Source organism: Tachysurus vachellii, chromosome 17 (assembly GCF_030014155.1).
Source record: "Tachysurus vachellii isolate PV-2020 chromosome 17, HZAU_Pvac_v1, whole genome shotgun sequence".
NCBI classification, from domain to species: domain Eukaryota; kingdom Metazoa; phylum Chordata; class Actinopteri; order Siluriformes; family Bagridae; genus Tachysurus; species Tachysurus vachellii.
The window spans coordinates 3,969,849-3,984,501 of NC_083476.1; the positions used below are offsets into that span (position 1 = coordinate 3,969,849).

At 36.4% G+C, this 14,653-nt stretch overlaps 1 protein-coding gene across 1 annotated transcript; it reads right to left on the reverse strand.

Annotated features, from left to right (window-relative positions):
- Positions 1 to 6,051: 6,051 nt before the first annotated feature.
- Positions 6,052 to 14,544, reverse strand: LOC132860406 (macrophage mannose receptor 1-like). Its single transcript, XM_060891594.1, has 13 exons — positions 14,517 to 14,544; positions 14,344 to 14,372; positions 11,337 to 11,726; positions 10,852 to 11,229; positions 10,339 to 10,713; positions 9,881 to 10,255; positions 9,063 to 9,458; positions 8,507 to 8,917; positions 7,966 to 8,340; positions 7,468 to 7,827; positions 7,247 to 7,258; positions 6,709 to 6,791; positions 6,052 to 6,429 (listed from the first exon to the last, which is right to left on the reverse strand). The coding sequence occupies exons 2-13, from the start codon at positions 14,366 to 14,368 to the stop codon at positions 6,349 to 6,351; spliced, it is 3,261 nt and encodes a 1,086-aa protein (XP_060747577.1). The 5' UTR covers positions 14,369 to 14,372; positions 14,517 to 14,544; the 3' UTR covers positions 6,052 to 6,348.
- Between the last annotated feature and the right edge of the window lie 109 nt (positions 14,545 to 14,653).

The following is a 14,653-nucleotide window of genomic DNA, read 5'->3' on the forward strand; positions in this document are numbered from 1 at the left end:
CTATTGCCCTTGCCTGGATTACTTTGTGCTTTTGTTTCATTCAAATCGTCTAACTGCATTTGGATTCTCTGCCTCATCTTTCAACACACCTGACAGACATACTGTATATAGCAAACAAGACACAGGTGGCAACACATGACACAAGGAGACCTGTCAGCCTGCCATCTAGTGGCGGGCAACCGACAGTTCACCCAACACCGACTTGACCGGATGTTTGAACAAAACAATGTCTCATCACATCCACACCAATAAGGAGCTGGACGCCATGATGGCGCCTTGGCTTCCCTACATCTTACTGCTGCACTGGAATTCTCAATAAAATATATTTAAAAAATTTTAGACAACATAAAACCTGTTTTCCCATTTGAACAGCATTACTTCACCCATCAGGTAAAATAAATTCAAAAACATTTCACACGTTTCTTCATTTAAGTGATTTTTATTAGAAACCGACAATATTCCCAAAATCCCTATAATAAAAACAATTATAAAATGAAAAACACATACTGTCTCAACACCCATAGCATTATTTTGCACAAACAAGTACGGTGTTTCACTCCGTCCAGGGTGTATCCTGCCTTGATGCCCAATGACGCCTGAGATAGGCACAGGCTCCCCGTGACCCGAGGTAGTTCGGATAAGCGGTAGAAGATGAATGAATGAATGAAGTACGGTGTTTCTTTTGTCATTTAAAAAATACCATTCATAAGCATTAAAAATGTAATAAACGAAATAAAAAAATTGCACCAAAGAAATCATCCACAAAATCTAGAAAATGTCTCAGATATATTTTAAATTATATGTATTAGATGTATTTTTTTCCTTTATAGACCGAGCTTACAAATGTTTCTTAGGATCACAGTGTAGTTGCTTGAAAGTCCCAGTCTGCTCAAGAATTGAAATTATTAATAATGAAATTATTATTATTCAATTATTGAAATTGAATATGAAATTAATGATTTTGACTGGGGTGGAACTAAACTGTTAATTTAAATGAAATTAAACCTTAAAATATTATTTTTCCACAATAAAAGTATATGCTGGCCATCACACCAATGTGTCCTTACTAATGATCTCACTTTAAAACTACCATCATTAAAATAGAGTTGATGCCCATTTCCTTTTTCCACACCTTTATATGTAATTTATATATATGTGTGCTTTAACTCTCTTCATTTGAATATATTGTCTTCTGGTAAAGTAGGTTCCTGACTTTTATATACTATCTGCTTAACTCACTTTGTTCTAGAGTAGTGTGATTTGAATTGTGTTATATTCTATACCATTGTTGATTTTATAGTGTTGGTCTTTGTTGTTCTCTCAGCTGATTAATCAGGAGTAGTTTCAGTCTACCTTAAGGTTGAATTGTGGGCAGGGCTTACCTATTTAAATTGAAGGTTCTCCGCAGTTTGTAAGTATCTCTCGCTCACATTGTAACATTAGTGTCTTGTACTGTTTTGATAGAATATATATTACCTTAATTCTCACTCTTGTTTGACTGCAAATATGTGCCCAAACCCATCTCTGTACTCAATTCCTACTCTCGCAGACGCTCTCGTCCACAGAGCAGAGGTCACAATCCCAGTAACCTCATCTACCTATGTTGTGTAAGTCTCAAACAGTGGTGGTAGGTGGGCTCTGGAATTGGCAGTCTGCTGTGAAAAAAGCTGATTTTATCTCTGCTTTAACTTCCCATTACTCCTTTGATTTTCTTGCGCTAACAGAGACCTGTATATGCCCACAGAACACTGCTACACCAGCTGCTTTATCCTCTGCCTATGCTTTCTCACTCACCACGAGAAACAGGCAGGGGTGGTGGTACAGGCAGGGGTGGTGGTACAGGTTTATTGCTGTCAAAGAAATGATGCTTTACACCTCTCCTCTTGTCACATTTAACCATCTCCTCTTTTGAATTCCATGCCATTTCAGTTACCTCTCCAATCAACCTTGTTATCATTGTTGTTTACCGCCTTCCTGGTCCCCTAGGTGACTTCCTGGAAGAAATGGACACACTGCTTAGTGCTTTCCCTTCTGATAGCTCCCCCCCGACAGTGCTTGGTGACTTCAACCTCCCCTCTGACAAGCTACATTCTTCTTCCCTCCTGTCTCTTCTCGACTCATTCACCCTCACACTCAACAGCTACATCCCCACACACAAAGGAGGCAATGTCCTGGACCTGGTTTTCACCCGTCCTTCTCCAGCTACAAACGTGACTGCTACCCCACTACACGTCTCTGATCATCACCTGGTATCCTTCACCATCACTCTCCCAACCCTACCTAAAACTACCTCTCACCCCCTCGCTCTTACCTGCCGCAACCTTCACTCTGTCTCCCCTTCTTCTGTAGCTTCTGGCACTCTTTCTTCCCTTCCTGATCCTGAGTCGTTTTCCTCACTACCCTTGGACTCGGCCACAGATACTTTCCTCTCATCTCTTTCCTCAACTATGGACTTTCTCTGCCCTATGTTCACTAAACCCAAGAAAACTTCTTGTTCTGCTCCTTGGCTTTCAGATGTGCTGCGCAACAATCGAAGAGAGCTAAGATCATCAGAGAGAAAGTGGAAGAAATCACAACTTGATGCAGATCTTGATTCTTACCGAACACTTCTTGCCAAGTTCTCCTCAGATGTGACTTCTGCCAAGACTTCCTTCTACAAGGAAAAGCTTGAAGCTTCCTCACATGACCCTCGGAAATTCCACAACATCATCTCGTCTCTGCTCAACCCCCTGGCTCCACCTTCTTCATCCTCCCTGACTGCAGAAGACTTTGCTTCTTTCTACCAGGAAAAGATTGAGGAAATCTGCCAGACCTTCACTTCAGCCCCGACTGCACTTACATCTCAGAGTATGGATTCCCCTACACCTTTGTTGTCGCATTTCTCAACTGTAGCAGCAGAAGAGATTTTACAGCTCATCCAGTCTTGCTATCCTACCACCTGCCCATTGGATCCACTTCCTTCCACTATGCTCCAGACCATCTCGCAAGATCCATAGCATCTGGTCAGGTACCAACTACTTTCAAGAGAGCAAGGGTTATTCCCATCCTAAAGAAACCTGTTACCCTAGTTACCCATCAGTAACTACAGACCGGTATAACTTCTCTTGTTTCTTTCAAAAATTCTTGAACGCATTGTCTATAATCAACTGTCTGTCTATCTCTCACAGAACAACCTCCAAGACCCCAACCAGTCTGGCTTTAAAGCAGCTTATTCCACAGAGACAGCCCTTTTGGATGTCTCTGAGAAACTACATGCTGCTAGATCAGCCAGATCTAGATCTAAGCTCTCTTTTTTAACATGCAATCTGCTTACTGCTGCCACCTAGTGGATAGGTGGATTATTAACTCTCTTCACTACAATATAAATTCTATAGTAACAACTCATTCGCAGGGGCATGTGTGTGTGTGTGTGTGTGTGTGAGAGAGAGAGAGAGAGAGAGAGAGTGTGTGTGTTGGTACGAGAGAGAGAGAGAGAGTGAGTGAGTGAGCGAGAGAGAGAGAGAGAGAGAGAGAGAGAGTGAGAGAGAGAGAGAGTGAGTGAGTGAGAGAGAGTGAGAGAGAGTGAGTGAGAGAGAGAGAGAGAGAGAGAGAGAGATAGAGAGAGTTCGAGTTCGAGTTCAATTTTTTTATGTCTTATGCTGTGCTGTATTAAGGAGGCTCGTCAGATCTTCCTTAATCCTCCGCAGGGGCGTAGCCATCATTTAAAAAGTGGGGGGGATGAAATGTCTAGTGTTATCTGTTTTTTTTTTCAGTTAACCCTTGTGTAAATGACAGGTTTTATTTTTAATCATGATTTTTTTAATCATACTTTATATGATTTATATGATTTTTATGATTATATATGATTATAAAACAGAAAGAAAGAAAGAAATAGAACAGCTTGCCACTGGGACAGTACCCTTAAAAGGACATCTTTGTACCTTATTTAACCCCCAAAAAAAGGTACATATCGGTACTCTAAGGTAGTAATGTGTACCCTTTTGAGTATAAAGTACAAAGATGTCCTTATAATGGTACTAAGAGTATATTGTTTACATATTTCAAATTGTATTTTGTGTATGCACAGTGCATGGCACACAGTAATGGATACTTGCACATCCAAAATAATACTTCATTTTTTTTGTACGTTCAAAACACAACATAAATATTGACACGTTGAAGAAACATTTCCTCAAATTGTCATAATTCATATAATGTTAGCTTGCATAATGAAAACAAATGATGATATTTTCTTTGAGAAACAATTACATTACAATTAAGTCATTATTTTAATTTTAATTCTATTCATTACATTCATCCCAAGCTAGAATACTGAGAATACACGTGTTTATTTATATAAAAAGAAGCCTCGTTTGCATACGATTTTAATGCAAAAAATACAAACAAAAAGAGCAAATCGGCCAGCAAAAATGAATTTGATTCATTTGATTGATTTCTTCTGTGAATCTTTTCTTTACTTTATGTTTACTAAAACATTAGAAATGACACTTTACTAGTCTACGTCATCACTTAGCCCTTGTTATCTAGTGCACTATGCTAGTGAATATTTCATTTGAGGTTGTGTTTGTGTGTGTGTGAGTGTGTGTGTGTTAATACATGGTGGTAACTAACTCTTCAATAGACACAGTTTTTTCTTCTTTTCACACTCAGAGATGTTTTGGTCGACAGCAGCGACGTTATTACGGTAGTGATGTCCATGTACAATAATTAGAAAATTAAGAAAAATGGATTGTGGCCAGTTTAATCTGGTCTGATTATTAAAATGACATCTTTAATGTCACTATTCGTCGTCCTCGTCTCTGTCGTGTACATACAGTGACACATACTTGATATTATGTAGAATTGGCAGAGTTAAACATGCTGTAAAATCTCAGTTCAACATTATCTTTATTCTTATTTGAAGGGTTTTGATAACACACTTGTTAAAACAAAAGACGTTATAAAAGAGTTTATATAATGTTTGTCAAAGCAGCTATTTTTCTTTATAATCCTTTAAATTAAAACTTGCTTATTATTCAACAAGAGCAACAGGCAGAGTTACTAAACATTGTGCAACACAATTCGGATACCGTATGCCAACTTACACTGCTTGACATTTTTATAAAAAAGGAGTGAAGCGTTTTTTGTCGCTTTGAGCTCATCGTAATCGAATGCTGGACCGCGGGTGCGACTCGAGCTACAGTACTGGGGGCGCGTGATGATGACGTGACAAGTGAGTGACTGATTGCCGTGACCGTCATGTATAGACTATCTTAAACTTTCTTGTCTCTTTGAATTTTAAATCACTGCATTTATATACATTGCTCCATTAAAACCTCAACATGTGGTGAACACAACTCTCCACTAAAAAAGTGAGGGGGACGAATTTACTTTTTATAAAAAAAGTATACTACGTAGTAATCTACGCCCCTGATCCTCCGAACCACATTATACAATATATAATGTCATTGTTCGTTAAATGAAAAATGTAATAATTTTTAATTGCTATGGTAAAGGACCCAATTTATGGAACTGGAAATCGAACGCTTTAAAGATATGCTTTTTAATGGAAGCAATATAAATAAGAAAATATTCATTTCATTCAGCACCCTGGCACCAATGAACTTTTTGCCAAGACAAGATAAATTTAATACAGCTTTAAAGTGGCATTAAAAGGTTACTGTATAAACGTGTTTATACTAAATATTAATTTTAAAAGCAGGTAAACATTAACAACACTACACTGAGATATGGGTAAGAATTTTCATTTTAATCTCATGATTAATCTCTTAATAGCAAATAGAATGTAAAGATCCCACAGTATCCCTAAAACTTACAGGCAACTAATAAAGAAACGACTGGATCAAATCTAAAATTGTAACATCAACATTTTCTATCACAGCAACCACAAATAACTAGTATTTTATTTGTTAAAATTCATTTAAGGAAAAACCGTATTTAATCCCATTATAAAGAGTAGAATTTAATTTTACTCTTTATAAAAAATTAAAAATAATATAAACAGTATTTAATTCCAAAACACCAAATAAAATATTAATCAAACCCATTTACTATTTAGTATATTCTTATTATACTCAATATTATTGTTATAATTTTGTCAAATCCAGGAAGCTGTTGAGAACTATATATATATATCAGTTATAGTAAACTGTTTCAATTAATTGTAAACCATTTATACGTGATTATATGAGATTTGCAGTCATGAGTAATTTTGTATGAACAGATCTCTAAATCATTTATAAATGCTTCTGGATTAAATGATTGCTCAATGAATGAAACAAAAATTAAATCATCACAAAATCTGGAACATATGTTTTATAATCTGAGCATGAATGTGGACTTTCTCCTTCATGGATCGATCTTACGGATGCGTCTCATGGTCACAGTGCAGTTCTTTGAAAGTCCCAGTTTGCTAACTTGTTCTTCAAGCTGAAAAATATGAAATAAATCCTGTAAGTGCTGTAAAAGTCTTTTATATGTAAATAAACCACAACTAATCAGTTACCAATGCTTATTCCTTCATCATGTTAGACAACAAAGAGTTCTTTTGTTACCTAAATTGCTACACCCGATCTACGAGATAAGTATAATGTAATGTTTAATGATCAATAATTATATTTAATGATAACATTTAATAACTTTTAATGTTTAGTAAAACTGGATAAACATCTGTCTGTTTCATATTAAGGATCAGGAATGTTTACTCACTGCCATCAGCACAGATCGTGCAACCTCAGAGTATAAGAGATTGTCATTAGATCTGGTTTTCAGTCGCACTCCCATAACAGCACCTGCGATATAGATTTTGCATTATGATCAATAAACACATACACCTGCATGCTTTCCATATGCAAATTCAAATGCACAGAGTTATGCAGCATGTTTGTTCCTTTTTTACTAGCTCTCACTCTGTGTACTTTGCTCCTCTAGCACTCTTATACATAATCATAATGTAAAATGACTCCTCTGAAAATAATCTCACTAAATAACTTTAAAATAAATTGGAAGGTTGATGCATCTCCACTCCACATCATTTCCTCTGAACTATTTTTCTTGAATGTATGAGTAGCCCATATGATGGTGATGCTCAAGTATCCACATACTTATGGCCATATAGTGTATAAAAACAGTGGTTACTGAAATTAATAGTTTTTAACATTGACTTAATGAACTATTGAATCTGATGTGAATCACAGATATATTATTAAAGTTTAAGGACAGTCACAGTAATTGAGTGTTTACTTACCTGGAGTGAAATCTGTCAAGAAAAAGGAAATCAAAATTAGAATTAGAAAGCACCTGGAACTCACAGAAAATCTGGAAACATCTACATTTGATTTACAATGTCATGAGTTTCATTTAGTGGCCATTGACTGTATTCTTACATGAGCGTCATACAGTAATAGAGTTAGCTCATAGATTGAATTTTATTATTGTTTCTACTTCTCAGAGAAGAAATACGCTCACCAGTGTAGCAGACGAAAGGTAAGCGGTCTGAACAGTTTTCATCTGTCCATTGGCCTGAATGATCCACAGCTGTGCAGTGTTGATTTCCATATTGACCAAATACATTCAAACCATTATCAGGTTCTGGTCCTTGTGCTGGAAATGCTGGTCTCCAATATGTAAATTTTGAGTTGCTCTGATCTGACCATAACCGGTTCCTATACAGACCTATCCATATCTCATAGCCATACATGATGCTCAGTATCTGCTGAAGTTCATTCTCATTCCTCACACTGGCCAGGTCTATGTAATTTTCTCTGCAGAATCTCTGAGCTTCTTCCCAGGTCATGCTGTTATAAATCTGAACATATATGTTTGTACCTAAGATTTAAAACATTGTGATAGTCATTTACAGGCAAAATATGTATTATTATTAATATTCATATCATATTAATGTCAGCTATAATAGCAACTTTAAACACTGCACAAATTTTCCCACACACAGTTTATCATTCTTACCATTATAACAAACAAATAGAATTCTGTCATTACAAGACCTGTCAAACCATTCCCCTTTGTTGTTCATGGAAACACAAAGCTCTTTTCCATTATAGTTATCAGGTTGATGGTACCATCCTCTGAAGTCTCTCTCTCCCTCCTGGTAGAAAGCATCATCATCCAGAGACCATCTCCAGCTGTCCACATCATCATACAGTCCAATCCAGGCTAAACCTGAGTAGCTGTCATTTACTGTGTTAAGGAGTGTGTTCATTTCCTCCATGTTATCAATAGTAGCCAGGTCAGTGTAATTCTCTCTGCAGTATCTCTGTGCTTCAGTCCAGGTCTTATTCTCATTAACAAAGTGATACTGATGAGAAAAGTTTGAGGACATTGCTAAAAAAGGTAACAGAAATTTTATAAACATTTGTTCACTTAAATATTTATAGCAGTGGGCATTCTTTGAATATATTTAACATTATAATAATATTAGTGTTATGATCAGACAGTGTTCAGATCATAATTAAAAAACCTTTAAAGCAGCAAACAAAAATCTACTCACTGCTGTAACAGAGGAATGGAAAACCTTTACTACAATTTTCATCTGTCCATTTCCCAGAATCATTAAATGACACAGCAGTACAGGATTCATTCTGTCTGTAATTATCTGGTTGTCCAGGTTTCCAGTTGTTGAAAGAAGAGTTGCTTTGATCTGACCAAGATCTGGTTTTATACAGGCCGATCCAAACAAGGTAATAATAATAATAATAATAATAATAATAATAATAATTATAATAATAATTATTATTATTATAATCAGATTGACTTAATAATAATAATCTGATCCTGTAATTCTCAGTCTCGTTCCTCACGCTGGCCAGATCTGTGTAATGTTCTCTGCAGTAGCTCTGAGCTTCAGTCCAGTTCATGTTCTGTTTAACCAAAACATAGCTTTCACTGGCATTCACTCTACCTAAAAGAGATGGATGGTATATATATATAACTGAAAAACTTTTACATGGAATGTGGTGTGTAATTGTTTCTAAAGCTATTGGCTATTATATTTTATATTAACTATGATGAAACTATAATTAAAAATACATAGCTGCTTTGCTTACCATCAAAACAAATGAATGGAAGTGTATGAGAGCAAGACTCCTCACTCCATTGTGTAGAGTAACTTGAAAAAACTACACAAAAACTGTTCCCATTCCAGTTCCTTGGTTTGTTTATATACCAGTTTCTAAAGTTTCTCTCTCCATTCTTGTAGAAAGAATCATCACCCAGAGACCATTTCCAGCTCTTTAGATCATCATACAGTCCAATCCAGGCTAAACCTAAGTAGATGTCATATGCTGTGGCTGTATTAAGGAGTCTCGTCACATCTTCTATACTGTTAATGGTGGCCAGGTCAGTGTATTTGTCTCGGCAGTATCTCTGTGCTTCGGTCCAGGTCTTATTCTGATTAATAAAGTGATACTCATAGAGGGAACATGAGGATGCTGTGCAGGATTCTTTAAAAGACAGAATAACAAAATGTCTGCTGATTAATAAAGATGTCAGTATTATGTATGTATGTTTTACATTTAAATATTATGTAACATGAAAACATAATTGTGACCAAACAAAAAGTGGCCATAATGCTGTAAATATGCTTTTGGGACAAAGTATTAAGACTTAGGCAATGTTTTAGAAACCAAAATATACATGAATTTAATCATGAGAGATATTTACATATCAAATTTATACTGTATTTTCAAACAGTTACCTCACTGAACATCCTATGATTTGCTAAAAGATGTCAAATCCTAAATAATCAAAATCAAAAGTTAAATTGAAGTTTTTCTCTGGAAAGTTACAAATGAATTAAGCTTTGCAATGTTGCTGTAAGTAATCTTGTAAGTAATACTGTGTAATAATCAATAAATGAACTCACTCTTATAGCAGAAAAAAGGGATTGTGATTATGCAGCTCTCATCTGTCCAGTAGCCTGAATCTGTGAGAGATACAGCAGTGCAGTGCTGAAAACCATATTCCCAATAAACATATGCACCATTATCTGGCTGTTCAGGTATAAACTGAGTGGCTGGTCTCCAGTTTTCATACATATATTCCCGTTTGTCTGACCAGAGTCTGGTTCTGTATAGACCAATCCAAGTGTTAGAGCCACCTGTGAGATTAAGGATTTGTTCATTATCTGCTTGGTTCCTCACACTGGCCAGGTCTGTGTAATACACTGTGCAGTAATGCTGAGCCTGTATCCAAGACATGGGCTGTTTAATCAATGTGAAACTTTTTGTTCCATTCCATCCTGAAATGATAATTGTAATCAGTAACACATCAACAAAAAAAATGAAAGTTTGATCTTTTGTTAAACTTATTATATATTCTCACCATCAGAGCAAACAAATTGAAAATAATTGTAACAGTTTCCATCAGACCAGGTCCCATCGGATGTAATATAAACACACATCTCGTTTCCATTATAGTTATCAGGTTGATGTTCCCATCCTCTGAAGTCTCTCTCTCCCGCCTGGTAAAAAGTATCATCATCCAGAGACCATCTCCAACTGTCCTCATCACCATACAGTCCAATCCAGGCTAAACCTGAGTAGCTGCCATTTACTGTGTTAAGTAGTGTGTTCATTTCCTCCATGTTATCAATAGTAGCCAGGTCAGTGTAATTCTCTCTGCAGTATCTCTGTGCTTCAGTCCAGGTCTTATTCTCATTAACAAAGTGATACTGACGAGAGGTTAATGATGACATTGCTAGAGTGGGATAACACAAATGGTTACTGTGCTCATTATTTTGACAAAGTACATTATAACTGGTTTGTGTTCATTAAGGGCAACTAATACTAATGAAAATTGGCACTATAGATAGACACAGAACAGAAATCTACTCACTGCTGTAACAGAAGAATGGAAAAGCATCATCACAGTTTTCATCTATCCATTTCCCATAATAATAATAATAGGAATAATAATCATTATAATTAAATGACACAGCAATACAGGTTTTAGTCTGTCCATAACCATCTGGTTGTCCAGGTTTCCAGTTGCTGAATGAAGAGTTGCTTTTATCTGACCAAGACATGGTTCTGTACAGGCCGATCCAAAAACGTGAATCATACGTATTATTAAGCATTGATCTAATCTTCTGGTTCTCAGTCTCGTTCCTCACGCTAGCCAGGTCTGTGTAGTGCTCTTTGCAGTATCTCTGAGCTTCAGTCCAGCCCATTCTCTGATAAACCGGGACATATCTTTCACTGGCATTCACTCTGCCTGAAATAAATTACTGACATAGGATCACCATGCTTTTACAGATTCAATGTGTATTGAATTTAAAGTTATTTACATAATATACATATATACATAACTGAGGTACTCACCATCAAAGCAAATGAAATAAAACATTGTGGAACAAGATGTCTCCCACCAAACTCCATCATAATTAGATACATACACACACAAACGCATTCCATACCAGCCTCTTGGTTTCCGTATATACCAATTTCTAAAGCTTCTCTCTCCCTCCTTGTAGAAAGAATCATCATCCAGAGACCATTTCCAGCTGTTCAGATCATCATACAGTCCAATCCAGGTTCGCCTGCTGTTCCAGATGTCTATTATGTTTGTAAGGGCCAAGTCCTCTTCAGTGTTATTAATAGGGGCTAAATCAACATAATTCTCTCTGCAGTATCTCTGTGCTTCAGACCAGGTCTTATTCTCATTAATGAACTGATACTGACGAGGAAGACAGACACCAAGGCTGAAAAACCCTGTAAAATATAAAATACCAGTTTTTACATAATGAATATAACTTGAGGTCACTGAAGCTCTGATTTACTAAGATCAAAAATAAAGTGAACTAATTTACATGTACAATTAGATAAAATAATCACCCCTTCAAATCAGTCACACATTGTAGCTTTGCAATGTGAAATGAAGACAAACAATTTTTGTTTTATCCATCTGTATTTACACAATGCAACTTTTAACATCCAAGCAAAAGAACTAACAGTAACAGGTCAGAAAAAAGAAATTTGAATAAAAAAAATCTGAATCACTGAGAGGCACAGGCTCCCCGTGACCCGAGGTAGTTCGGATAAGCGGTAGAAGATGAATGAATGAATGAATGAATGAATCACTGAGTTGGATAAAGGATCACCGCCTATTAAAAATGACTGGTAAACTTAATAAGACAAAATGCTTAAAATAATCTTCTGTAATGGTACAGTGTGCTCTCTTCATCATCTCATTAAAACTCCTTTTCATTTACAGTCGGATGCAAAAGAGTAGGAACGCTTGACAATTTCCATTTTTCCACAATTTTCATTTATAAATATTTGGGTGTTTGGATCAGCAATTTCATTTTGATCTATCAAATAACTGAAAGACAGTAATATTTCAGTAGTGAAATTAGGTTTACTGGATTAACAGAAAATGTGCAATATGCATCAAAACGAAATTAGACGCATAAATTAGGTGCATAAATTTGGGCACCCCAACAGAAAAATCACATCAATATTTAGTAGAGCCTCCTTTAGCAGAAATAACAGCCTCTAGACGCTTCCAATAGCCTGTAATGAGTGTCTGGATTCTGGATAAATGTATTTTTCTTCCCTTACAAAACATCTCCAGTTCAGTTAGTTGCCGAGCGTGGACAGCCCGCTTCAAATCACCCCACAGATGTTCAATGATATTCAAGTCTGGGGACTGGGATGGCCATTCCAGAACATTTTACTTGTTCCTCTGCATAAATGCCCAAGTAGATTTTGAGCAGTGTTTTGGGACGTTGTCTTGTTGAAATATCCATCCCCTTCGTAACTTTAACTTTGTGAATGATTCCTCAACATTATTCTCAAGAATCTACTGATATTGAGTGGAATCCATGCGACTTTAACTTTAACCAGATTCCCAGTACCGGCACTGGCCACACAGTCCCAGAGCATGATGAAACCTCCACCAAATTTTACTGTGTGTTTTTTTTTTTTGGAATGCTGTGTTCTTTTGCCGTCATGCATAACGTCCCTTGTTATGACCAAATAACTCAATCTTTGTTCCACAGCACCTTATTCCAAAATGAAGCTGGCTTGTCCAAATGTGCGTTTGCATACCTCAAGCGACTCCGTTTGTGGCGTGTGTGCAGAAAAGGCTTCTTTCGCATCACTCTCCCATACAGCTTCACCTTGTGTGCTGAATTGTTGAACGATGCACAGTGACACCATCTGCAGCAAGTTGATGTTGTAGGTCTTTGGAGGTGGTCTCTTGGCTGTTTTTGACCGTTCTCACCATCCTTCGCCTTTGCCTCTCCAATATTTTACGTGGCCTGCCACTTCTGGCCATAACAAGAACTGTGCCTGTGGTCTTTCATTTCCTCACTATGTTCCTCACAATGGACACTGACAGCTTATATCTCTGTGATAACTTTTTGTAGCCTTCCCCTAAATCATACTGTTGAACAATCTATTTTTTCAGGTCATTTGAAAGTTGTTTTGAGGCCTCCATGTTGCCACTCTTTAGAGGAGAGTCAAAGAGAACAACAACTTGCAATTGGCCACCTTAAATACCTTTTCTCATGATTGGATGCACCTGTCTATGAAGTTCAAGGCTTAATGAGCTCACCAAACCAATTGTGTGTTCCAATATATCATTGCTAATTAGTTACAGGTATTCAAATAAACAAAATGGCAAGTTTGCCCAAATCTATGAACCTGTTTAATTTCGTTTTGATGCATACTGTATACTTGACAGTGAAGTTGTCATCTGTTTAAGTCTAAGTGAGCACCATGTTCATATTGTAGTTTGATTGAAAGCCTTCTGCAGGCATAAGATTTGAGGTTGAGACAAAAGAATTCTATCTAGAAGGTTAGCAGCCTATCCCTGTCAAAGAAGTCTCAACCATGTAGTCAGTCAGTCTACACTTTCTCCATGCTTCACCTCAAAAACAACCCAAATTACACACCAGTGTAATCACTGGTAATTGGCAACGTGTTGTTTGGCTGAAATATTCAAGCAAACAATAATCTCTGACTCGAGCTGACAGTAAAAAAGTTAATTTTTAAATTATTACTATTTTTCTTGCTGTAGGTCAATTAACTCTCTTCTCTTGTTTAATTTAAAACCACCAAATAGAACCAGGGAATATTTTGGTTTCTCATTTACAAAATGGAAACTATATATTTTCTTGGGTTTGAATCTGTCTTAGCAAACTATAACAGAAGGATCAGGATTGGACAACTGTGCAGGGAAGTTAACACGTTTAGTTGTTCCAGATCGTTCGTTGTACTAAATAAGCTTGAAATAATCTTCTGTAAAGGTACAATGTGCACTCCATCATTTTATGAAAACTTTCTTATATACATTTATAACACCCAGATAACACACACAACTCACCCAAAAGCAGCAGAAGTCGAAACATGACTCTGAGAGAATACATGGAAAGAAACTCTGATTAACATATTTATATCAATTATAAAATTAAATTATGTTTCTGTGGTCAAAATAGTCCATCATATGATGACACATTAGTAAAGTTTTGTATTTTATATAAAATATAAATATTTTACCTCGTGGATTCGTTCTGTCTGCTGTTTGCTCCTGTCTGCCACTTGAATTTATTTCAACATAGCTAAGTAATGATTCTGAATAAAAGAACATAGGAAGGGTGTTGAAATATGTAGAAAGACGGGTTATTAATTGTTTT

Excerpts from the sequence above, each read along its gene's own strand:
- LOC132860406 (XM_060891594.1), bottom strand. The coding sequence starts at position 14,368 with ATGTTTCGACTTCTGCTGCTTTTGG. Across the intron at positions 11,727-14,343 it reads TCGACTTCTGCTGCTTTTGG|GGTTTTTCAGCCTTGGTGTC; the intron begins GTGAGTTGTGTG and ends TATATTTTACAG. Across the intron at positions 7,828-7,965 it reads TCTATTTGTTTGTTATAATG|GTACAAACATATATGTTCAG; the intron begins GTAAGAATGATA and ends TTTAAATCTTAG.